This window comes from Rissa tridactyla, chromosome 1 (assembly GCF_028500815.1).
Source record: "Rissa tridactyla isolate bRisTri1 chromosome 1, bRisTri1.patW.cur.20221130, whole genome shotgun sequence".
In the NCBI taxonomy this organism is placed as follows: domain Eukaryota; kingdom Metazoa; phylum Chordata; class Aves; order Charadriiformes; family Laridae; genus Rissa; species Rissa tridactyla.
Genome location: NC_071466.1, coordinates 193623477 through 193648651, shown reverse-complemented (window position 1 = coordinate 193648651; position 25175 = coordinate 193623477). Strand labels below are relative to the sequence as shown.

Genomic DNA, 25175 nt, shown 5'->3' with positions numbered 1-25175 from the left:
GATATCTCGACACAGTAGGGATTTTTAACGACATGGAAAACAGAACTTTTGTGCCCGTTTAAGCAGGTGCCACTTACCCTCTGGAGACAGAGACAGCGAGGCAAATGATGCTTCAGCATTTGCCTATATATGCCTTAGTTACGCACCCACCACAGAAATGCCCCTCTGTACAATGAGCCTTCCCATGGGTCACGTCTAGCAACTTCTTATGTAAACTCAGCTGCCGCCTTCTGAAACCATTTGGGGACAAAGCTTTTTTTGACAAAGGTACAGGAAACACGAATTTGAAGAGTTGAGGTTGTTTTATTTTAACACCTAATACAATTCAAATTTAAAGGATTACTTGCACAAAAAAATAAACACATTTGGTATAAAAATTTATCATCACTTTAACACCTTTTTTTTCCTCTTATGGCCTGCGCCTTCTCTGGAGCAGAAACATATAAAGACTAATGGCACAAGTTTGTTTTATTCTACAGCTTTTTTTGTTTGTTTTTACATACTCAAGTACCCTAGAGGACAACAGCCCGCTGTATACAAGAACCATTTTCTTCAGCCTGCTGAATTAAGTTTCATAAAGAACCAAAGCTATAAAGGCATTTTAAAAACCATTGTCTCCTTAATTTTTTTTTCAGAAGCACTGCCTTTTTGCACCATTTATATACATAGTGTTACATAACAGCTCTTGAGTACAGTTCATGCAGCAGAATATATCTGTTGAATATAAAACATACATTTAAAATCTGGACTTATTGGAATTTTTTGAAGATTGAGTAATTGTAGAATGCCCACTGCTTAGAGAAAATGGTTTGATAGTACAAATGTCTGCATATGTTGGCCACTGGAACAATCCAAGGCTCACTGGAATAGTATCTGTAGCACATCAATGTGCATAAATAATTTACTTACAATATTAAAACACAACTAGCAAAATCAATAGTTCAAGATCTTATGACTGCTATGTTAACCCTTAAGTGGTTGCAAGGAAGTGTGATGGGGGGCTTCCTCCCCCTCCCAAGTCCCCTGTAAAACCTTTAGTATGCAATTTGTTTTCCAGATGAGGAAATTTATTTATGTCTACTGCCTCTTCTCTTCATTGCAGCCGTACACTGTGGACAGTACCATTTCCCTTTCGGTGCTTCTGTCAGTCCAACACATCCGTAGTGGAACCACTCAATAGGGCACTATAAAAACAGAGTTAAAGAGAAGGTTTGGGATTTTGTTTTTTTTTTTTTCAACACACCTGTCACAAATACAACTCTATGAAAATTAAGCATGAGTAAAAAGCATAGATTCTGTTTTTCACACAAAGTTATGAGACAAAACGAGAAGAGGAGGATCTCAGTCCCTAACATACACTCAGTAGACGAAGAAAAGCAATAAAAGTCCTAGGAGTCATATATGGATTCACAGAACGAAAGAAGTATTCTGTGCTTCAAAATTCTTAGTTGACAACATTAACTGACACAACAGTAATCTTATCACTCACTTCTGTTTAAATATAGCATCCTAGTAAATACATAATTACATTCAACTGTTCTTTTAAAACTTTTTAATTTGAAGGGGACAACTGATATTAGTAGTGACACAGCTAAAGGTTCCTAGAAATAAAGGACAATTTAAAGATGTGAAACCTTCCCAGTAAAGGGTGAAGCCTTCTAAAAAAACCCAAACTGTGGGGACAGATGAGGAAAAGTTTCCTGAAAAATGTTTCAGGTCATACGCACATTACACTAAAAAACTCTACTCTAAAACCAACTCTAAAGAAAACTAACTCCTGCAAGAAATAGTTACACACACAAGCCTCTCAAGAACCTTTTGATCTTTGTTACTTACATCTTGGTTATCACAGCCTACCATTTCACCATAGGACACCTAGTAAATAAGAAAAGAAACCACCTTATTAATAATTGTTACTACTTAAAAGCAATCCATGTTTTCAAAGGCCTAAAGTTCAAGTTCCTTCCTTTGAGGAGTTTTTCCATTAACAGCAGCGACAATATTTTGATTTGTCTTTTGCTACACAACCCAAAGAACATATTCACAGCAAATTGCTTTTCAGTATTTTTTATGCAAAAAAAAAGATGCTTCTGCGTATTTCTGGGTGGATAAAAAAGGTCAGCATTCAAAACCTGAACGAAGCACATTTTCTAAAGAACAGTGCTCAGTATGTTATCATCAGTCCAGTTTTCAAGATTATGCTGATGTCTGGCATTTCCCTTGCATACATGACAATTTCAAGCACTTTATTGAAAACTATCAAAAAAAGCCAACAGTCTTAAAAGCGTTTAAAATAAGAAAAGGCATTTTTAAACACAAGTTTCTCAGGTTGTCATTCTGTCTCTCAAGTTTCCGGGTGGCTTTTACAAAACTACATTTTTATTTCATTGTGGGTTTTTTTACCTGTGGAGTTTTTTTGTCTCACTCTTTTTTTTTTTTTTTTTTTTTTAGGATAGCAGGAGAGACCAGGCAAATTCCTTACTAATTTAGAATTTTAATTAAATTCACTGTGAACATGTTCAGTTTTGAATTTAATTATTCCTGAAGTCTTCACTAAAAGTTTTAAAACTCTCCATGTGTCACAACACTGGAAAACTTGCTTGTTTTTTAGCTTCAACAGCTGAGTTCATTATTCATATCGCCAGTAAGTAAATAAAAACAGATCAGAACTTCAAAAGACTGCAAACAGAATGTTTTTTTAAATTAGCAATCAGAGAAGGAAGTTCAACTACAGCGAAACAGCAGCTCTAGCTATATTCCAGGTTGGAAGCCATCCTTACCTGATTACAAATGCAGTATCGTGGCTCATTTGGATCGTAGGTCCAGTCCACCTGGCTATTGGAATCAGACTCTGGTATCACTGCCGTTTGCTGAGACAGTTCTTGTGCCAGTGCAGATGAAGAAGAACACGATGACAGAGACGAAGAAGAGGAAGATGATGAAGACTGCTGACTTGAGGATTTGTTGTTGTTTCTGAAATAGAAACAAAAGAAAAAAGCATATCCTAATTTAAATTCATTTGCTACCAAGTGAAAGCATCACAAAACAAGTACTTTGTTGACTCTGAATTACTGCAGTAAGTAAATCCCAAAGCATCATTCCCTAATACAGTTCATTCAACAACTGCAAGAACTGAAATGGACACAATGCCCTTTGGAAAAGGAAACAAGTCTTAACAGTTTACAAGTGCTAGACAAGCTATTCTAATCAATGGAATTTAACAGCTTTAAACTGCCAAATGGCTTTAACGGATGTTTTTCTTCACAAAGTTGTCCATCAACAGCCTTGGTGTAAAGTCCCCATAAAAATTATGTTACCAATAAAACAGGAATTTACATATAAATAATGTCATGTGTCATGTACAATAGACAACTGTGTTCTGAAGATGACTGATTCAATGTTAATCTCCGCTCAAGCATCACCAATCCCTCCACAGCAACAGTGCCAGAATGCAAATTCTATGCTTTTCCTTATAGGTCAGATCTGACACCCAAGATATCCACAGATGAAAAATGCTTCTAAGACAAAATTATTAACTGAGCTGTGAACGCACACAAATTTGTATGGAGAAAAAAAACACAAGTCAGTTTAAAAGGGTGGGCATTTTGAGACAAACTCTTTCAAGTACAATTTGTGTCACAATGTGCCGTCACATTGTTTTGTTTAAAATGTTTTTTTAAATTTCATTTTAATCAGAAATAAAATTCTTTGTTTCCTGTCCTAGATGGTCAGCTATTGGAAAGCGTTGTGATTGTAAGGTCATGGCCCATGACCTTTAAAAGAGAGCTTAGCTGTCTTAAAAGATGTAACTGCAGTCAACAAGTAAGAAAACCTACTTGCTTTTTCTGCCACTTCGTGAATCTGTGGTTGATGAACTTAATGTCTGTGTTAATGTAGATGCCAAAGCTGATGATGAATATCCAGCTGAATCTCTGGATAATGAAAATTCTCTTCCAAGCTGAAAATCATTGTTCTTAAATGCTTCATAGCTGGCTTTTAGACTGGATGTTCGTCTTCCTTCCTTCATCTAAAAGGAATATGAATATTGTTATCAGATCACACAGTAGAGTTCTTTAAGAAGACATATACCAGGCTGCTAACTGCTAATTATTTGCACAGGTTCATTAGTTACCCTATTAACAAAAAGATGTATAGTAAGTGGTAAAGAGGTGTAAGAACATCCCACAGGAAAAGCCAGAAAACAAGCTGTCCCTTTATGCAAGTTTTACAGGATGAAACTGAAGCATATAAACAAAAATGATAATATGAGAACTCAATCACATCAGCTGAAAGTGATCACGGGAATTCAGATTTTAAAAAAATTCACCAGTCTTCCTTCTTAATCAATAGTGGATGGCAGAGTGACAAGAACGTTTTGACATTACCTGTGCCGTGGCTTGCACTGCTTGAGCTGCTGCCATGGTAATTGCACCGGCCCCAGATCCTGAAGATAATGAGCCCAGGTTATATGATGCCAATGGTTGAGAAGAGTTTGTATTGTATGCATTGTTTGAAGAGGATGATGAATTACTGTTTCGACACCCTTGATGAACAGAATACATTTATGAAATTCAAAATGAAACTAAATTCCTTTGCATTTTAAGAAGAGTTATATACGATAACCAGTGAAAGAGTGGGAAATCCGTTTATGCATCAGAGCAGTCTGATCACTTGAAAAAGGTTTAAAAAGATCACTTGACACAGCCAGTATTGGCTTAAAAAAAAAAATAATAAATCTGTTCTGCACCTATCCTCATGTGCAAGGAGTCCGTTTAGAAAGACAGTCCTATCATATTCAGCTATCAAAGAACAGATGCAGCTGGCTATGTCTATGTCTATATAAACCCAATCTCCGTTGAAATTACACTGACTACTGTAACTATCAAGAAGGTAAGAATTTGACTGCACACCTATACTGTTTCAATGTAAAACTTTTAACGATCTTGATTCTAAAAACTACAAATCACAGTTCTAATACAAAATAGACTTCCATGGTCATCTACAGTCTGACAGCTGCTCAAACACAGTTACAATTTATTTGCCATCTCATGTGAAGTTCCTTCAAAAGAGAAGTAAAATGGATATGAGAGAGACTAGTTAATCTGATGAACAGTACTAAATTCCAAAACAAAGTAGTTTACCCACTACAATTTCTCACAATCTTTTGTTTTCAGAAAAGAAACTACAAAACACCCTGATTTTGAAAATGGGAAGAAAGTTGTGGGTTTTCTATTTATCTGCTACTCAAAATCACTTCTCATCTCTTTTGAAATAGACAAGACACCAAAGAATTATATTTTATTGTAGCTGAATGCCATGTCCGACCAACCCTTAAAAAAAGTGTGAAAAAAAAAAATATCTTTTCCTTTACTTTGGAAATTGTTGCATGCGTTTCTTTTTCCCAAATTAGTAATGAAACTGTACTGTTATCTTCTTGCAAGCAGCGTAAATAAAAAGAAATGGCCAACATGCAGCTGTTCTATGACAACGAAGCTGATGCACTTCATGGACAACACAGATGAGTAACAATGGCTGCAATTTCTCATGTTTCAAATGACTGAAAATCCCAGAGGAAAGGGTATGAGCCTCTGATTTCAAAAGACTCACAAATATAACTGGGTCTCTCTTCCAATGACGAAGTAATAAAGTGCAAGACAATTAAGATTACCTGGTGTATTTTCTTTAGAAGCATCTGAAGTAAGGGTAGATAGAAGAGCTTCAGATTTAAACTTCTTTTCAGGAACATGATCTGTTGTACTATGATGAGAAGATGGATTGTGTTTTCTTTCTAAATGAAACAAATGAAAGGAACTTAAATGTAAAACATTTTCAGCTTGAAAGTCGAACTATAACAAGACATAATGAAACATCACTTTCAACTATTTTCCACCAGCAAAACCTTATTATTTCATTCTTGCACTTCTTCTGAATAGACATTATTATCATTGCATTATGCCTTCCCCCCACCCCTCAGTGTTTGGAGAAAGAAAAAAATGTTCTTAATTTTTTTTTTCCTAATACTACTAAACCAAAAATAAGGAGACATAAAAATTGGACATGTTTTTAAGTCTCAAATACTTACTCTCTACTGGAGTGTGAGAATGGGCGTGATGGTTATTCACAGGCTGTGATGGTGTATCCAGCTCCAGAGACCCTAAGAAGGTGGTAAAAAGGATAGGACAATTTCAGTGTCATCACTGGCAGTTTTGACTTTTAGATACTAAACGAATCTTTATAATATTAACCAAATTATTATGCAATTATATTTATTTTGAGTTGAAACCCTTCCTGTAGTACAACCAGAAGCCAGTGACAAGAAGTTTTAAAATAAAAATTGGTGACTACTGTTTTCAACCGTTGAAATCAAGAAGGTAAAATCAAGGCCAATAAGGAGAACAAACAACAACATTGCCCTCAACGTGCCACTTATTCAAATGAGTTGCACACAAGCTGGTAATGGTTGGAGAATACTGCACCAAAAATACTGACAATCTACACCAATATGAATGGAAAATACGATTTTAACAGGTAAACTGTATTAAAGAGGCATCTTATCCCACTGAGTCTATCTTCTCACATTAAGTCAAAACACACAAGCACTAGCAACACGTTTCAAGTGATCTAACATTCAACAGGAAGGGCTTCAGATCAGCATCCAAATTTTCTTAACATTCAAAATACACAGAGCAACAATCCAAAGAAGAAAAAAAAAAAAAAAAGGCGGGAGGGGGATTGGGGGCATAAATACAAGTCTATGTCTAAGAAAACATTTCTTGTAATATTAGCCATGAGGCTGAACGATCGCAGCACAGGAGAGACTTTGACCGTAAATTTCCATTAGAACAATAAAAAACAGTTTGTGTATCAATCTTCGACAAAAAGATTTTGAACTAGCTGCAATACCTACCAACTTGCATTTATACAAAAGAAATTCAAGAAAGAAATCACATTCATTTTTCAAAATCTGTAGCTTCAACATTTCTTTACATCTTTCAGTGCTTTCAAAAATTACATGAGTGTATTGTATTACAAAAGTTTAAAGAAAATTATTCCAGAAGAGGTTCAAAGCACAGGGAGGCATTTTGGCTGAGCTAACATTAATCATGATACGAGCTAGTCCAAAGGCTGCCCTCTGGTGGAACCTCAACAATATGTATTTTCTCCGAAAGCTAAAAATATTAAGAGGCTTCTACTTTTCACTATATTTAAAACAAACAAACAAACAAACCTTAATGATGCAACACGCAGTCTGGTACATTTCTATTTTGAGTTCTTGAAATTCAACGTACCTACTTCACAAAACACATAGCTCTACTGAAGGTAGTACGACATCTTAAAACTGCAGCTGGGATTCCAACTAAAACAAACTAGTCCTTTTCTGCAGTTGCTAGTTCAGTAAAAGCAGTTTTCTTTTTGTTCCTGTTATTTGTAATAGCAATTAAAAATAAAATATCCAAAACCTCCCAGCTTTTATGATAAAGCTCAAAGAAAAAGTATTTATTCCTAATCTCCTCAAGCGATTTAGGTTATTTTTCATGATCTTCGGATGTGAGAACGGTCACTGCCTCTTAGCTCCATAATCACAGTAGTTAAATCAACTTTGAAATTTATCATAGTTGCATTTGGACTTGATATTTTAAATGCTGATGCATACAGAAAGGCCAGATTCTTCCACACCAACTTGGCTAAAAAGTTGTCGCATTACATTTTTGTTCAGATTCAAAATACTAGCATTGCTGTATGTGTTAGGCATGCAGGTTTCTTACCCCAAATGCTTGTCCCTTGATACCCCAGTACAAAACAACCTGTTCTCTCCCCTTCAAAAAAAAGAAAACCACTGAGTACCTAACTTTACTTGACATTCCACGGCTATAACTAAAATAATGACGCACCTCAGTTTGGTGGCAATCAACTCAAGTAAGAAACGGTACACTTTCAATTGGGTAGGTGGCAAGCTTAGGCTGAAGTACTTGTCTGAATATCTACAGTCATTAAAAACAGGTTTAAAGAACTCTGTACCTTACTGTAGCAATTCAGAAGTGCAACAATTGCGTGAAAAAATATCCTAATTACTCAGCTGTATTTTGACCTCACTGGTAAAAACTGAGGTTGAAACTAAAATTTGAAAATCACTGACTGATTAAAAGTATGCGGGTTAAAACACAATTTTGAAGCAAGTGGAAATACTGACATCCACTAAAAAGTGTATGAGATTTTAATTTTGCAAATTTACAGAAAATCTGTCAAGTTCTTAAAGAAAATCATGCATACTTACGTCTCTCTAATATTTCTGTAATTCCAGCATTATCTGCTTCAAGTTCCATTTTAAATTTAGCAAGTTCCTGGTCCAATTTTCTCAAATGACGGTCTACCTGTTTTTGAAACAAAGTAACAATAAATAGCACCCAGTTCTGGAACATTAGTATCTACACTCTTAATCTCAGGCTTGCTAAATATTTCCCTTCCAGCAATTCTCTGTCATGCATCACTAAGCACATATGAAAACATGTAAGAGGACTTTGGGGTGTTGTGCATATGCGTATAGAAAGGACATGAGAAAGGACAGTACATGACATGCACTTTAGAAGAGGTTGGGCTGCACTGGGGAAACTGCAAGTTCACTGAATTGCAATTTGTATGCCACTATACACAGGAGTAAACTAAAGTGTTGAGTAAAAGGGTCTCTAAACTGAAAGCGTAGACTCCTGTGTGTTTGAGTAAACTATGACGTGCTGTTGGGTACTGAAAATTAACAAAAAAAAATAAATCTGAACTTAATATCATGGAAAGAAACACTACGTTCCAAATGCTTTCTTCATCCATAGTCATCCAGCAGAATGTACCTGTCTCAAAACTATTAAAAGTTGAACAAGTTTTTGCAGTTACCAGCTAATCAAAAGAGAGGGGGTAAGTTCCAACTCTTGGAACTAACTTTTTGTTAGCTGCAGTGAAACTAAAGCAGACAAGAAATCGCTGTTTTATGTCTACTATATTTTAGCACAGTCTGACCTGCAAGTCCCGTTTCTCCGAGAAAGTGTAAAATAAATATATTTAAAATTCAAAATCCACATGCTATAAGGAAGAGTAACTTGCTTGTGGTCCCTTTTCAGAAAAAAATAAAATCAACATGCATGAAAGCCTTACGATTTCTAAAATTATTTCTGTATGCTTTGTATTTTAGTGACACTTAATACCCAAAGCAATAGAATTCTTAGAAGTCAGTAAAATATTAAATGTTTCTTTCAGCAGCAAAACTATCTTTATGTAGCTGACATGACAGTACTGTTAGTACAGCTGTAGTGATTATCAAAATGTTTAGAACTCCTTAGGGCATAAATTTAGGTAATTCACCACAAACCTTCTGTCCACTTACCAAATCATATATTTGATTAGCCAGTTGCACTTTTTCATCTGCATCTTCCAAAGCCTTATAATAATCCTGTTATAAAGAGAATTTTTTCAAAATTATGAACATAACTGAATTAATGTCATTCATTTTAAGCTCTTGTTATCCAGCGCAAACTGTAAGTTAAAAGGAGAAATTCAAGTCAGTTTTCAGAAAGACTGTGAAACTCTACTGTAAACAACAATCAGCTTAATTTTAGATGAGCAATATAATGCAAATCAATTTATTCTTTATGCCTTAGGAAAAGCCAAACTACAAGATGTGGACGCTTCCTCCTACAGTGATATTTAGATTTCTATAAGAAATGCTACAAGAAAAGAAAGAGTCTTGGATTTATTTTACATTACACAGCATAAGGTTATGGACTCAAAATGAGATGGTGTCTTTTACTTCGTATGGATCTTTTGGACCACTGAAGATATTACTGCCCTTCAAAATGATGCTAAACGGTACTGTGAGGGGAGGCCTTTCCAGCACTGTAGTTAAATAGAGACAATGATGTATATGGTTTACAGTTTAAATTATTTTAAAATACACTTAGATAACTCATAAGTGTATTACAAAATAATTTGACTAAATCAACCCAATTTTAAAGTCTGCTTTAACTAAGTAAAATCCACAGACAAAACTTTTTTTTTCTTTCAAAAAAAGTATGTTTACACTGTTTTTACTCTAGATTTAAACAGGTTTAAGTGCCTTTTTATTCTCAGTTTCCACTGAAGAGTATCTAGCCTAGGTGAGAACTACTTGAAATTTTGGTTCAACTGAAGTCAAAAGCAAATTTTTCACTTATTCTAGTGAAGTCAGAGCTTCGACTTTTTTTTTTTAAATCTAGAAATCTATTTGCATTAATTAAGGAAAAAAACAAAAGTCTTGGCCAAATAAGGGGCTGAAGTAGCAAGTCTAGGAGACTACAAAGGAGTTTTTCCTGACAAAATGATGGACTACCCTGCTAACAATACCACCACCAATGCCTGAGCGTTGAAGGATAAAACAAAACACATCCATCTTCTTATTCCTCTCTCCCCAAAGCTACATGCACCCTACATATAACATATACAAGGACAGAATCACAGGAAATGTTGAAGCTAAGCTTGAAGAATATCCTCTAAAAGAAAGCCAATTAACTTAGGCAACTTCACGTCACACAAGCAGAAACAAAAAGTCTGAGCTGAAAATGTAGTACCCAGTTTCCTCACCATTTCAGGACCGTAATTTTTAACATGCTAGCAAATACTGGGTAAAACTTGAGAGAAATGCTTGATCAAAGAAACCTTTCAGTTATTTTTCTCCTCCTAGGTAGTTCTATCCATCTCTGTGAAAGCCCAAGGGAAGTCACAGTTCTGAACACTTAAGTCTCCATCAATCATAAGCTATTTTTTTCCTAAGGTTATCTTCGTTTGCAAAAGAAAAATGTGAGCCAGTCCTGTGATATCCTTACTTTTTTGATTGATGTCATTTGTTCTTCTCTCCATTCAGGTTTGTTTTTCTTTGCGTTCATAAAAAATTCATTTACCCTCTGCTCAAGCTGATCCATTGCATCTGTAGCAGAGGAAAAGATTAAGATAAATGTTATCTTCTCATGTACATAAACATTATGAAATAAGGCTGATTTTTTTCTTAAACAAAGTTGACAGGACTGAGGTGCAAACTATTAGATAAAAACCAAAAAAAACCAAAACAACCAAGTGACAGTGGACAGAGGAGGGAAATATTTACCTTAATTTCCAAGAAGCAGAATTGCATTCTGGTAGGATTCTCATCAAGGTTCTTGTGCTCTCCAGCATGGGACAGGCAGGACTCCAAGTTCTAAAGGTTTTTTGTCCCTAAGAGCAGTGGTAGTGACTTAAAGCACGACCCAAACTCCTCACCCAGGGCTCTAGACTGCTGACTTTGGAACATTCTAGCCAGTTACAAACTGAGCAGGAAACAAAATGTTCTCCTAAGAGAAACAGTCAAATACAAAACCAAATAATTGAAAAAATTAGTGCCTCAAAAAGGTAGAGCAACTGAAGAGTCAAGTCACAGCCTTTAAGTCAAGGCCCTCTGCACTGTACGCTAGGAAGGGCAGGGCAAATTGAAAGCGCTCACAAAGTTATTCCCACCAACACCGCCTCCCCCCAGGCTAGCACTATGGGGTAAATGCACTGATGAAAAACTATTTGGACAAGATTCTCACTTGCATGAAGTTGAGAAATATCATAAGGGGAAAAATAAAGACACCAATTCTCTAACATTAACTATCATAAGAAAGGAAAATGTCAACTACAATTTTCTTAAAACTACAACTACTATTTTCTTCGTTGTTTATTGAGACAGGAACAGGGATTCCCTTCCCTTTCCCTTCACCCTCCTTCAAAATAAAAAAAGAGCTGAATTTACTATTTCAACAGCTGGACACTTGTGCACGCAACATCTTGCATATTTCGAAAAACACACAGCTGCAAACTAGCTTTGACAGCCTTGCTAGTCTCAGGAGAGATGATAGTACTGAAAATGTTTTCACAGTACTCTCAGCTATACTGTCCAGATAGCAGTTTCACATTAAACATGACAATGCACCAACTAGCTACAGACTTCAGGCTCTGGGTGTAAAATGTTTAAGATACTTTCCAGAAACTACCCTTTGATGGTGGTCACATGATGGCCAACATCTCTTATCAAAAAAAAAAAAAAAAGTTAATTAACTGGTTCAAAAAACTCATGAATCCCCAACTATGATTAACCCTTCAAATCCAATGCAGCCCAAAGGTTTTCTCACTTTGTGAAAATTCACAAATAGAACTAACTATTCACATAAATAACCAAAAATAATTCATACTATATGATCAAAAACATTCATCGATTTTCGCTATGCTGGGAATGTCCACCATCAAAACCAACAGGAACCTAACAACTGACTGGACAGAGGGCAATTAATCCCAAGCCAGAACAGCTGCGACATAGACTCACATCAACTTTATTGAGACCCAGACAAACAAAGTAGTCAAACTGTTTTGGTGTAAAACAGGTTTAAAGATGGGAGAATCTTTATGAGCATTTTCCACTTGCACTGTGTTATTCAGGGAGAAGATTAAGAAGCCTGAGCAGCAAGCAAGCAGCTGGCACTTTGTGTGGAGTCTTCTAAAAGCTTTGTTCTTTGACCAAATTGCTATAATTTGATCCATAAAGCCAACTGACAATATGTGCTATCTCCTGTTCCCAGAGTGCAAACAGCTAGGTGATAATTATTATTCTAATGGCTCCATAGACCTGAAAACAACAACAACAAAAAATCTTGCCTCTTTACTTCTTATTGAAGACACATATCAGTCCGTGTGAAATTACACAGGGGAAAAAAATTACACAGAAATTTGGTCTCTCCTGAAAAGGCAGAAACGGCAAAGGGGAATGCAGGTCAGATCTATTTAATTATATGAAAAGCTCTCTCTGGTACACCCAAGTTCCTTCACCTTCCCCGCCCAATCCAACTGTGGTACTATATTCTGAGATACTAATTTATTAGATCACATTTCCCAAGAGAGTTGACAGAAATTCTATTAGGAGAGAGGCCTTTTTCCAGAGCTTAGCACTTTACCATGGAGGCCTGATGATCCATGATTTGAACTTAGAGAAACACGTTTTATGCTCCATGTGGAGCTCAGTTAAAGCTCAAGAGTCAAGTCACAACTGAGATGGTCTTCATTTTTCCCACAGCAGCCTTATCAGGACATACAGTAGGTACAGCTGGTTTATTGTTTCTTCCAACAACAAACAACAGCACCTGCCCCATTAGAAGCCCACGTGGTCCAAAAAGGACAGAATATAAAGTCAACATTGACTAAAGCACAGCACCACAGTTATCTCTGAATTGCAACTCATGTAGGTTTCTGGGACAGCATCACTCATGAAAGTACTGTTTTCAAATACTTCAGAGACACTGAATCTTTACAGCAAGTCACTATGTCACAGCATGGGAACAACCTCCAGGTTTGCATGTAGCGTTCAGCGGGCAGTTTGGCAACTGATGTCGGAGATGCTACTACAGAAGTTTCATAAATGTCTTTGGATGCTTTGTCACTCATTGTGCAAGAATTGCAGAAGTCCCAAGGTCTGAGAGAATTTTTCTCTGGGCCTAAGGTTGGCCTTACTATACAATATTCAGTGTTATTTGCTATTTCCAGTAATACAATATGGTGTGTTATTTGCCACTTCCAGTTAAAGCAGAGGAAATGACACTACTGCAATTTTGGCAGTGCTAATTGTCTCAGTTCTGAAACACACTTCAAAAAAACTACTAGTTTCTTTGCCTCCCTACTGAATAAAAGTAAAATTTGTGAACTTACTCAGAACTACATAAGTCAGTGAGCTACTCACTCCCTCTCCTGGTGTTCCCTAGTGGTAGTTACTTCAGAGGTATTATCTCCCATAAGGAGCCATCGCTCTGTGCCCACAACTTTAAGTACTGAACCCAAGACAAATGCTACAAAAAAATGCTACACCCAATTCAACGTGTCAATATCTGTTAAACAGACCTGCTGGGTACACTACAGTAAATATACAATGGAAAGCCCGAGACCGCACTTCAAAGTGTTTTCGGCTAAACTTTGTTTTCAAGAACTGTGCTCCCCCGCATTTTGTATTCCTGTATGGCATTCACTTGTTATTTCAACCCTTGCCCTTTCTCTCATTTTTCTTTGCAACAGTCCGACCCTTCTGTATTGAAGACTCCTCTCACCTTTTGTGCAGTAAGTGTTTCATTAACAACGACCTTTACATCACAGTTATAGATGAACATTATTAATTGTGTGTTAAATGACACCACCACCTAACTAGGTGTTACGGGACACCTAAGTCCCAGATGAGATTGCATTAGGAAAGACGAAAAGGCTATGTATCCTGAAAACAGCATAAGGCAGTGTATTATATCAGGATATAAGCAGAGATATAGAATGGTTGGGGTTAGAGGGAACCTTAAAGATCATCCAGTTCCAATCCCCCTGCCATGGGCAGGGACACCTCCCGCTAGACTAGGTTGCTCAAGGCCCCACCCAGCCTGGTCTTACACACTTCCAGGGATGGGATATACAACGTGATCTACAAAGAAACCTAAAGCAAACTGTGTATTTGGTTATGTGTCTGCTAGTGCACAACAGCCTATGCAAAAAATGCCTTCACATATGGTACTACGAAGGGAGCTGGCTGGAAAGTTTCAGAGACAGCCTGCGCTACCTGCTGGAGGAGTGGGACATAACTCATGTTCCACACCACCATCACTGCTCTTAGGGATCAAAAATCTAAAGAGTTTGGGACATGCCACGAAAATGCTTTTGGGAGCAGCACAAGCCCAGGAGCGAAACTCCTGTAAGATCCTACTCGCGCCAAGACCCAACTGCGGGCCCGCGGCGGGCGGGCGACTCGGCGGGACCGGGGCTCGGTGCCGCTCGCTGACACGGCGCCGGGCGAGCGCGCTCCGCCCCTCGCTGCGTCCCGGCGGCTGCCGGCGCTGCGCCGGGCCTCCGCAGCGCCGCCTCCCGCGGCTGCATCAGCGTTCGCAGAGCCGCCGCGCCGGGCGCCCGCTGCCGACGAGACGCGCCCAGCACCCCGGGGACCCCGCACCAGAGAGACGGGTCGCGGGGTGCGGAAGGGGCGCGGGTCGGCGGCGGGGAGCGGAACAGCCCACGCAGGTCGGGGCGCGGCAGCGCCACTTTGCCCCTTCTTTCTTTCTTCCCTCCTCCTCCTCCTCTTCCCCTCACGGCAGCGGTGGAGCTGTTGCCCGCGACCGCCCCCCGCCGGCGGTGCGGGGCGGTGCGGGCAGGGGCGGTGCGGGGGCGGGCCGCGGCGGAGGGGGGCGGGACTCACGTACTCTGCACCTGCAGGTCCATCTCCCGCATCTCGGTGAACCTGTCGCGCAGATCCATGGGAAGCTGCTCGATCACTGCGGGGACAGGGAGGGGCGGGGGAGAGGAGGGAGGCGGTCGGTCAGTCAGTCAGTCACCGCCATGGGGGGGAGGGGGAGGCGCCGCCTCTTCGCCGCGGCTCCCCTCACCCCCGCCGCCCCCCGGGCTCCCCTCCACCGGCCGCCCGGCACCCCCGTCCCGCACACACACTCACTCTCCAGATAATCCTCCAGATACAGCATGGCGGCGGCCGGGCCAGCGCCAAGGGGCTTCTCGCTAACGGGGGGATCGTCCCTTCCAATATGGCGCCGCCGCCAACAACACCGGCGCCTCGACTCAGCGAAAACAACATTGGCGGCGGACGGCGCTGGCTCGGGCCGCGCCCCCATTGGCTGCCCGCGCCGGTGACGCGCACCGTGCCGCGCGCTCTCCCCTCCCGCGGCCTCACGGGAGATGTAGTCCGCACGGGCAGGGAACTACGCGTCCCGTCATGCACCGCGGCGGCCGCCTGGCTGAGGCGGGGGCTGAGGCGGCCCGGCCCCGCTGCCTCTCCCTTTCGGCCCTATTCGGCTCGGCCCGTCCAGGGTCCGGATTGTGATGTTTCTCCCGGGAGCCTCCTCTCAGCCTTCCGCTCTGCCAGGACGGGCGGCTGCCGGCCCTCCGGAGGATGCCCCAGCCCCCCGGAGGGTGCCCCGGCCCCAGCGCAGCGAGTGTGGTGGGGAGCGGAGGGAAAACGCACAGCTTCATCAGGCTTCGTGCTCTTGCTTGTTTATCCCTTATTTTAAATGGTCGCAGGTGGTAATAGTGCATAAAAGCACAAGCAATGACAAAACTATTGAAGTTACTCTTAATTTCGGCGTCTTCTGCATCAGTAACACGGGTAGTAACAATACGCGCACATGAGAGCGTCAACTGCTGTGGGCTGCTCAGAGGAAAAAATATTAACATACGGTGATGATTGCAATCCAGTTACTTCTTATTGTAATTTATTTTTAAATGTTTGGGGATGAGTTTTCTTCACGCAGTTTCAATCCCCCCAATAGTTTACTTCATCACTATCTAATGTTTATTGCTCTAATCATAGACTGATGCTTTTATCCAGGTGTGTTTTTTGACCGGGAGAAGGAATTCCTAGGGCTCGCGTGGTGTCGGGTGTAGGTACAGGCGCGTAAGAACTGCGGTAGCAGAACAGGCTGGCTTTCTGCCCTCTCCTTTCCTTGTTCTCACCTGCACCGTACCCATCCAGGCATGGAAGGCAAGCGTGTGCTTCGGCCAAGTCTGAGTAAAAACCCACACGGGATGTTTTTCACTGTCAGGACCAATGGAAAATGGCATTCATTTCTCATGTTTCAAGTTCGTATATTGTGAGTAGTTAGCTAACGATGACTGAATTTTGGGAAGCGAAGCATAAATTTTGTGTGTAGCCTTTATGAAGACCAATGCTAGCTATACCTGGAATACATGGGACATAGCTAAGCTTTCTTTTTTTTTTTTTTTCTTTTTAATTCCTATGTCATTATAGATAGGAAAAAAGGTATCACAATAACTATCAGCTTCATGAAAAAAGTGCTGTGCCAAAGTGGTCGCTTTCCACACTGACTCCATCATTAGCCATGTAGTTGTACTGCCAAAACGGAAATATCAGATTCATACATAACAATGAACAGGTTTTAGCTGGTCATTAAGCTCAGTTAGCTTTAGTTGAAAGAATCTGTATACTATTGCTCCTATAGATCACTCTTTAATGTACGACTTCTGAGACACTGGTGTAGGAATGACAATGTTTTTGAAGTTTTGTGTGAGAAATTGCTTGGCCCCATTTTGTTCTGCAGAAGACAAGATTGACCCTTGCTGGGAAGATAAATGCCTGCACTTCTATTGCAGTGAAAGGGTTTCAGGCAGCCAGAGAACTTAGTCTATGCGAAAGCACGGCAAAGTAATGATATTCTATATTCATTTGGAGGAAAGCTAGGTGAATTTAGGGAAGTCTGAATTAATCGAATCACTTTCTTTTATGCTCAGTGGTGTCTTTAATGCTTTTTACAGGAACACCTTTGTCGTAGACATGTTTGGGAGCACATTTCATGCAGCAGAAGTTTAAGAGAACAATATTATATGCAAATACCGTGCAAAGACTCCACTGTTAGAGCCACAGCAGAAACACAGTCTTGCAATAAGTTCTTACTGTTAGCTTCATGACCAAAATCCTAGGACAACCAGGACATTGGGACCTTGTGACTTCTGTGATGCTCCAGTTTTCATGAGTTTGCCACATTCTCACTTTAGCAAGCTTGGGAATAGCCAGCAATACCTTCACTAAGGGCTGTTGTGCGAGGGTATTTTCATCTAGTTCCGGTGTGTTGTGGTGCCCAGATCAAGCAAACCAAGAACCGCAGCTCTTGGGGCTGCGTCTCAGTCATTGCCTTTAGTAATAGCATGTGCGCTCTCTACCTTAGGGGAAAGGGAAAGTGAAACCCCGTCACGCCAACAGAATGACAAAGACAAAATACCAGAAGGGCTGGCTGCTGTCTTCAAGGTATGAGTGCCCGCCTTTATGTTTCATGGTTTATTGGAGCATGTGAGAGGCTTTTATAAAAATAGGAACCTGCTTCAAAAATTGTTCGTTGTGCTTTGCAGCAGGGGACGGGAGGGGATTATGTGGTAGAATACAAATGAAAATACAATACAACTTTCTTCAGTACCTATTGAAAAGCAAACCGGAACTTATTTATCTAGCTGCAAGTCTTCTTCAGTACATTTTTTTTAGACAGGTGGAGAAACTGCCACATTTTTCATTTCTGCCATTGTTAATTCATATTGTATAGTCGGATGAGTAGCCACACCAACGTCAGTGGGATTGTGTGTATAAGTGCTACTTATCATGACATACTGATGGAAGTGAGCCTAAACTGACATCTAAGAAGTGATTATCAACTCAGACCATAAAAAAGAAACTATTTTTACAATGGAAAACTTCTCATTGTGTATAAATGTAAAGAATTAACTCTATTGATTAACTCAACATTTAGAACAGCCTAATTAGAACAGCTCCTGATAAGGAAACATGGATAAATGACAGTGTTTGTTGGGATGCAAATAGAGTGAAAAAGAACTAAACACCAACCGTGAACTCAAGGTAAAAATAAATTCAATTTGTGAATTCCAATCGACATTACTCAAAAAAGTTCTTTACAGCAACAGAACTACGTAGCACAGAGAAAGGAAGGGAGGCCACAGGAGCTGCTGTTTTCTCCTGTTGTTATAACATTATTAATGTTGATGGCATTTCTCCAGAAACTGTTTCACATAAATCATGTATCATCACTTGTGACGGAATGATGGCATAAAAGAATATTACACTTGCCTGATCTACCTAAAGATGATTGCTTGCATGGGTTTCATTAGTTTTAAACTGACAGGAAAAAAACTGATTAAAAACATGGATTTATCTTCTGATGTACGCTTCTCAGATGGGGTTAAGACTTTTACATCTTCTCCCTCTCATCTGTCCTTACACATTCCAGATCTCTATAATGTCCTTTTTCTATGACTCTAATTTCTTCTATCTCTTCCCATGTGTAGGGATGTTGGACACATCTTTACCTCCATTCTTTCCATCTTCATATTCCTCTTGCTATCAACCTGTCAGTCCTTCTCTTTCCTTGTTCCTTCCAGATCCGTTCTGAATGATTTCCGGAGCTTTCTGTACCCATCTAGGACTCTCAGAGTTGCATATTTTCTTCAGTACTCTGATTTTTAACTCTTGTCTAATCCAGTGTTTCCAGACCTATAGTCCTTATGTTTTCCTTCCGTGTTTTCAAGAAGGACGCGTTTCTAATGCTTTGCTTGGAAAAAAATCAGGAAAGACCTCCCTAGCCCATCCCTAGAGTGGTGCTTCAGGTCTCAGCTGCTGCTGGTAGGTTCCTGTGCTTCGATTTTTCATTCGGGAGCCTCGCTGCCCGTTTGTTGCACACTTTAAGACACAGTGACAGCTAAGCGGCACCAGGCAGTGGTGCAACAGAGCCTACGTGCAACTACAAGCCTGGGTAGCTCTCAAACTACCAGAAATGAGCATTTTGCTTTTCTTTGGCACCTGCCACTGCTGCGCTACAGCAGTCCTGTCTGGCGGGCCAGAATCCATTCACCACGGTGCGCTGCTGCGAGCATGTGTTGTCCATCGCAGCATTCCTAGCAGTTTTGTCTGCCAGTGTCAGCATCAGGCCCGCTGCTCTCCTCACATGCTTTCAACTATTTTATTATAATTCCTCCTCACTTCCTGTTTGTTGCCTGCTATTTTTCTGCTGTTGCTGCCGTTTTTCCGTTCTTTCCAGTCCCCCCAGTCTCACAGTCCAGCTGTCCCTCCCAGCTGCCATGGACCCCACCACCTCCCATATTCCACCCCTTCTGCTGCTGCAGGGGCATCACCCACAGCCTCATTCTCCCTCTGCAGGAAATAACTATCATTCCTGCCGTACTACACACCATGGCTATTGGAGGACATTAGTTAAATAACTAAATTGTCTTGAGACTGAGCACCATGTAAGGGTTACAGCATGATCGTATTTGTTCTGGGCAATCAACTTTATGTAATGGGAAACTCCATCCAAAGCCGGATCCTAGGAAAAAAGCTGGGTGAGACTATCAAATACATAATGTTACCCTTGTCTAGTGCAGCTCTGTGCAGAAACTTCACACTTCCACAAAATGATCCTCAAAAGGGCAAATTTGGCCCAGAAGTATTGTGGTTGGATGGTAATCTATCTGAGAAATCACTTTCCTTTTCTACTTATTACAAACTCTTTCAAATTCTGGGATTCGCATTCTTATTTCTGGAAAAAATCCATGACCCCAGATAATTAATTTGCTTTAACAGTCAACAGGAAAATGGAACTGCCATTTATCTTTCAGCTTGACTTTGTGTACAGACTCAGGCAATTACATCTTCATCTTTTAGTTAATTTTATCTGCTACAGACTCAGTTAAATTTACTTGCAGATTTCAGTTATTTCCTGAAAGTCTGCAGGATATGAGCAACTGCTGTTTATATATTAATCACTGCAGCGTTTTATCCTGACTTCCTAAGGAAATAAAGCTCATATGAGCAATCCGTATGTTTGTGTACACACTTCTTTATCTGTCCTTTCACTCTGCCCTGTCTCTATTGAATTAATTGACTAATTTCAGCCTATCTGAAAGAAAAGTTATTTTGGAGAGGAATTGTGTACTCCTTAAATGCTGTGTTGTCCCTAACAGTTTTGGATTTTTTTCTTCCTTTCACTGAGGCAAAGGTTGCAGCACAAACCTGCCACCTATTAGACTCAAGAAAATCCACACATGAAAGCAATGAGTTCCCCGACTGTGGAAAAAGCTTCAGTTGTTGAACATAACTTATTCAGCACTGTTGCAAGCCACAAATGCACAAGGAAACAACTCAAGCAGTTTCAGTCCTCAAAGAATGTCTGGTTTGATTTTCTTAAAATCCTGAACGCTGGGGCACATGGCATGTGTGGGAATAAAGTTTGAAAATAATTATTTTAATGATTATTTAAATGCTTCTAGTAAAATTTAAAATTTCAAATGCCTTTAGCTGATTGTCTGTAATGAAAGATATCTCTTGCCTTTTTATAATTGTCAGATTTACAGTCATACTTTTTTCCATGAGGTCAGCACATTCTTGTGGCTGGAAGAGGTCCACATCTGCTAGCTTTCCAGCAAGAAATGCTATGAACGGCTGCTACGACATCAGTGGCACAGAATAGTGTGGGATATGACACTATCATAGGTGTCTTCCCCCTGTGCTGCTCAGAAGGCATGTCTTCTGAGAGTTGAGGTCTGCAGATGGAGCAGGTGAAAAAAAAAAAAAAGGCAAAAGAAAACCCGAACGTTAGGAGATGAGAATGCAGTTGTATTACCCTCCACCCAAATTCATGCCCTTGTAGCCTCCTTTATCCCTGGAGCAAATGCAGAGAGGTTGAAAGCAGCAGCAGGGGGAGGAAATACTCCGAGAAATTTGCCAAAATAGTGACATTATGATTGACTGAAGGAGCAGAGCTGCCACAGGAGAGGATGCAGACTTTGAGGGCGGGCATGAATCTTCACTGCTCCTGGGCATACGCTGTCGGATACATGAGGATAACCCAGAAATCACCTTCTCCTTCGTGATCATTAAGCAAGGGCTGTGCACAGAGATTACGGCACCTGAGAATCCAGAATTCAGACTCAGAGGAGTTGCAGGAAAGGACAGATCCTTGTGACAGAATGCAAATAATGTAACTTCTTACAAAGGGAGGGCAGATCTACTGGAATTTAGCACAAGACACAGGTCTGCCTCTTTGCTGCGATAATGTTAGGCAAAACTTGGGGGAAAAAAAGGAAGAAGAACTGACTTTCTTGAAATTTTATTACTGGATGGTAACTTTATTTTATTACTGGATTTTACTACGTGATGGTAGTAACATTGTAGCTGTGATGCTCTAAAGATATAATCAAGTGATCCTTCTGGAGAACCTAATTTACGTGATTATTTTATTAGAGATGTATCCAATTGATGAAAATACAGACAGTTTGGAGAGCACGTAAGCTCCTCTCCAGCTGTCCTATTGACATTTTTTTGTGTGATGTTTTTAACTTTTACAAATATTTCACATGGTCTAAACATATCTGGTTTATACATCGTTGGTCAAATTTGCAACACAATTAAAAATATATCTGCTTAGCTTACAAGTGAACTAATTTTATTCCCTACTGACTTGCATCAGCTTACTTTAAGATGATTATTATTTACAATTTTTGTTCTGAAATGCAAATTCATCATCCCACATGTGGAGAGCCCTGTCATGTTAGTTACTACATAAATAAAGAATAAAAGGTGGCCACAGGCTAAGTTAATACCTAATTTGTTTTTCATCTCATGTATTGGTGGAGTAACCTTACCATATTTTTAGATGACTTCTAAAGGTTTGCAATCAGCACATACCGTAATGATGTAACAGATTACCTAATGTTTGCATAAATGCAAAAATCTTTAATGTAAACAGGCCCAAGGTTATTTGAAATCGCATTGCTAAAACAGAACCGGCGATAAGTCCCATTGCAGTCCATTTTAGAAGCACTGATCTTGTTTCAAGTTTTCAGACATGTCCACAATTCTCATGTATTGCAAAGGCAATTCTTTCCAAAAAAGAAATCTAAATCTTAAGTGGGCTATATTCTTTTATTTCAGTGCGTGTGGAGAGTTTCCCTGTTAGACATCCCCCTTGTGACAGTACCGTGCTTCAGCAAAATAGGAAGAGAGTTCCATAGTCACTGTGGACTTAACTGGCATAATTTTAGTTGGCATTGATTGCAATGAGCAGCGTATTTCCAGTGTAGCAAGTGGTAGGAATGCCACTTCAAAACCAGCTTTTCTACCACGAGCAGGAGATCTTACTCACAAAAGAGTTAATTTTGGTGAAGAGGTTCTAATTAAGAGATTTGACAGCTCTCATTTTCATGCACGTTGGTTGCAGAGCCGTCAGGTCTTTTACATTCGCCTATGTTTTGCCCATTAAATTTGTTGGTATTGCAGAAGTTCTAAGAATTAAGGGCTTTACCAGAAGAGAGAGCTACTTCATGGGAGGCCACAAGTTGAATTTACAGCATGTCAGCAACTCTAAATTAATGTGGCAGGGGAACATATTTTTATTAAGAAAACACCTCCTTATTGTCAAATATCTGTCAATAATTTATGAGGAAAGTAATAAAATTACTGCATTTTTTACCCTAATTCAATTTGAAAACAAAAAGTAAGTATTTTTTCCCCAGTAATGAGAAATTCTGTATTCTACTTAGAGACAATCTCAGATCTTTGCTCTTCTCTGTGTCTCTGCCCTTAAGGATTAATGCAAAACACTTGGGAATGCAGCTGACTGGGAAGTCTTCAATGAAACCATTTTTTAGCTGGAAAATACTCGTTCAGTATATACTAAGGCACTGGCAAGAACCTAGGTGCTTCAACAGGACTTCTACTGAAATGCAAAACTCAAAGAGAGCGAGAGGTATAATATGTGATCGTGAAACTCTCTTGGGAGATAAGCAGCAAATTCAAGAGTCTCTTCTACCTTATTTAGGTGTTGGGCCTGAGATTTTTTCTTCTTGATCTTAAATTAGTCCCCTGACTGCTAGGTGTGAGAAACCGCTATAGAGCTAGTCCAACGAATATTCTTTCGATCTGGGATGTTGGGTACTCAGCTTCACGGCTTTGTTGAAGAGAATTTAAACAAAATATACAAATGCAAAAAGCCGTAATCTATCTCTAGCTTAGGCAACCCACCGCAGTGTTGATTTCTTGGTGGCTGGAGACGATTTCTGGGACAGGGAGGAGTGGCAGACCTGCAGACTGAACGTGATTCTTTCCCATCCTAGGTAAATTCCTCTCACTGCCAGATTATTATCTGTGCATCCATAACGTTGAAAGGGTTTAGCATCATTTAATAAAGAAAAAGAACATTTAGGAAACCTTACAAAGTTTTACGGGATCAAAAAAACATTTCCTGGTCTAACCTGATATTGGGCATCTTTCAGCAATAGGGGAAAGATTTAATAAAAAATATTAATGATTATACATTATTATAAACTCATTTCAGTTTGACTGTGATTGTATTTATATCCTGATATCATTAAGAATGACTTTTGTTAGCAGTGAAATCTCATATTCTATGATTGACAATGATCTGTATATAGAAAAGGAGAGTCTCACCTGAAAAATTTGACAGAAAACTTGAAAAACTATATACTTTCCAAGACAGTGTTTTATAAATTTTTGAGAAAAATCCAATAGCATCTAATTCTTTTTACAAGGTAGAATCTTAAAACCCTCAGGTAACACTACTCATCCCTCTACTCCACTGTCATGAGACCCCACCTGGAGTACTGCATCCAGCTCTGGGGCCACCAACATAAGAAGTACATGGTGCTGTTGAAGCGAGTCCAGAGGAGACTGCGAAGATGATCAGAGGGCTGGAGCACCTCTGCTATGAGGACAGGCTGAGAGAGTTGGGATTGTTCATCCTGGAGAAGAAGAGACTCGGGGGAGACGTTATAGGAGCCTTTCAGTACCTAAAGGGGGCCTATAAGAAAGATGGGGAAGGATTGGAGCGATAGGATGAGGGGTAACAGTTTTGAACTAAAAGAGGGGAGATTTAGATTAGATATTAGGAAGAAATTCTTTAGTCTGAGGGTGGTGAGACACTGGCACAGGCTGCCCAGAGAAGCTGTGGCTGCCCCATCCCTGGAAGTGTTCAAGGCCAGGCTGGATGGGGCTTTGAGCAGCCTGGTCTAGTGGGAGGTGTCCCTGCCCATGGCAGGGGGGTTGGAACTGGATGATCTTTAAGGTCCCTTCCAACCCAAACCATTTTATGATTCTATGAACACAACATTGTAACTTTCTAACATTTATCAGCTAATTAACATAGTAACAGGTAAGTATTTGGTAAAAATAGAAATAGGTCTTAATTCTTTTTTATCATGGATGACAACATTTCTTTGCTGTGATTATGTCTGGGCAGTTTTTCCATTTTGAGGCTAAACATAAATTCAGGTTACAAATGTTTGCCTCTAAAGAATATTTACTGGAGGAAGAAAAGCCTAAAATAGTATGTCTTAGCAGGTCTCTTCTTTTGTAAATAGGATTAACACAAACGGTGCTGCCAGAACTTGATGATTAATGGTTCTAAACACTATAGATCTGCATTATGCAATGCATCTCCTATCCTTGAGATGAGGACTGTAATTTGTCAGTGTTGTCTAGAGCTAAAATTACAACAGGCAATTTACAAGAATAGACTGCAGTGCTTTATAATTGCATTTTTTTAATTCATACGGTCTTATATAGGAATAAATGTTAGATCTCG

The 25175-nt window shown here is 39.8% G+C and overlaps 1 protein-coding gene across 5 annotated transcripts; it reads right to left on the bottom strand.

Annotated features, from left to right (window-relative positions):
- Nucleotides 1-283: 283 nt before the first annotated feature.
- Nucleotides 284-15632, bottom strand: ING3 (inhibitor of growth family member 3). 5 transcript variants are annotated; one of them, XM_054204687.1, is made up of 12 exons: nt 15500-15632; nt 15252-15323; nt 10848-10948; nt 9374-9439; nt 8276-8372; nt 6083-6154; nt 5669-5788; nt 4386-4543; nt 3837-4027; nt 2781-2973; nt 1837-1875; nt 284-1184 (listed from the first exon to the last, which is right to left on the bottom strand). In XM_054204687.1, exons 1-12 carry the CDS (start codon nt 15525-15527, stop codon nt 1068-1070), a joined length of 1254 nt encoding a protein of 417 aa, XP_054060662.1. In that variant the 5' UTR covers nt 15528-15632; the 3' UTR covers nt 284-1067. The 5 variants fall into 5 exon arrangements, with proteins under 5 accessions (XP_054060662.1, XP_054060667.1, XP_054060695.1 ...); XM_054204692.1 differs by having other exon boundaries at nt 4386-4444; XM_054204720.1 differs by lacking the exon at nt 15500-15632 and adding an exon at nt 11126-11232 and having other exon boundaries at nt 15252-15309.
- Between the last annotated feature and the right edge of the window lie 9543 nt (nt 15633-25175).

Excerpts from the sequence above, each read along its gene's own strand:
- ING3 (XM_054204687.1), bottom strand. The coding sequence starts at position 15,527 with ATGCTGTATCTGGAGGATTATCTGGAGA. Across the intron at positions 8,373-9,373 it reads CTAATCAAATATATGATTTG|GTAGACCGTCATTTGAGAAA; the intron begins GTAAGTGGACAG and ends TTTCAAAAACAG. Across the intron at positions 1,876-2,780 it reads GATACTGCATTTGTAATCAG|GTGTCCTATGGTGAAATGGT; the intron begins GTAAGGATGGCT and ends CTTATTTACTAG.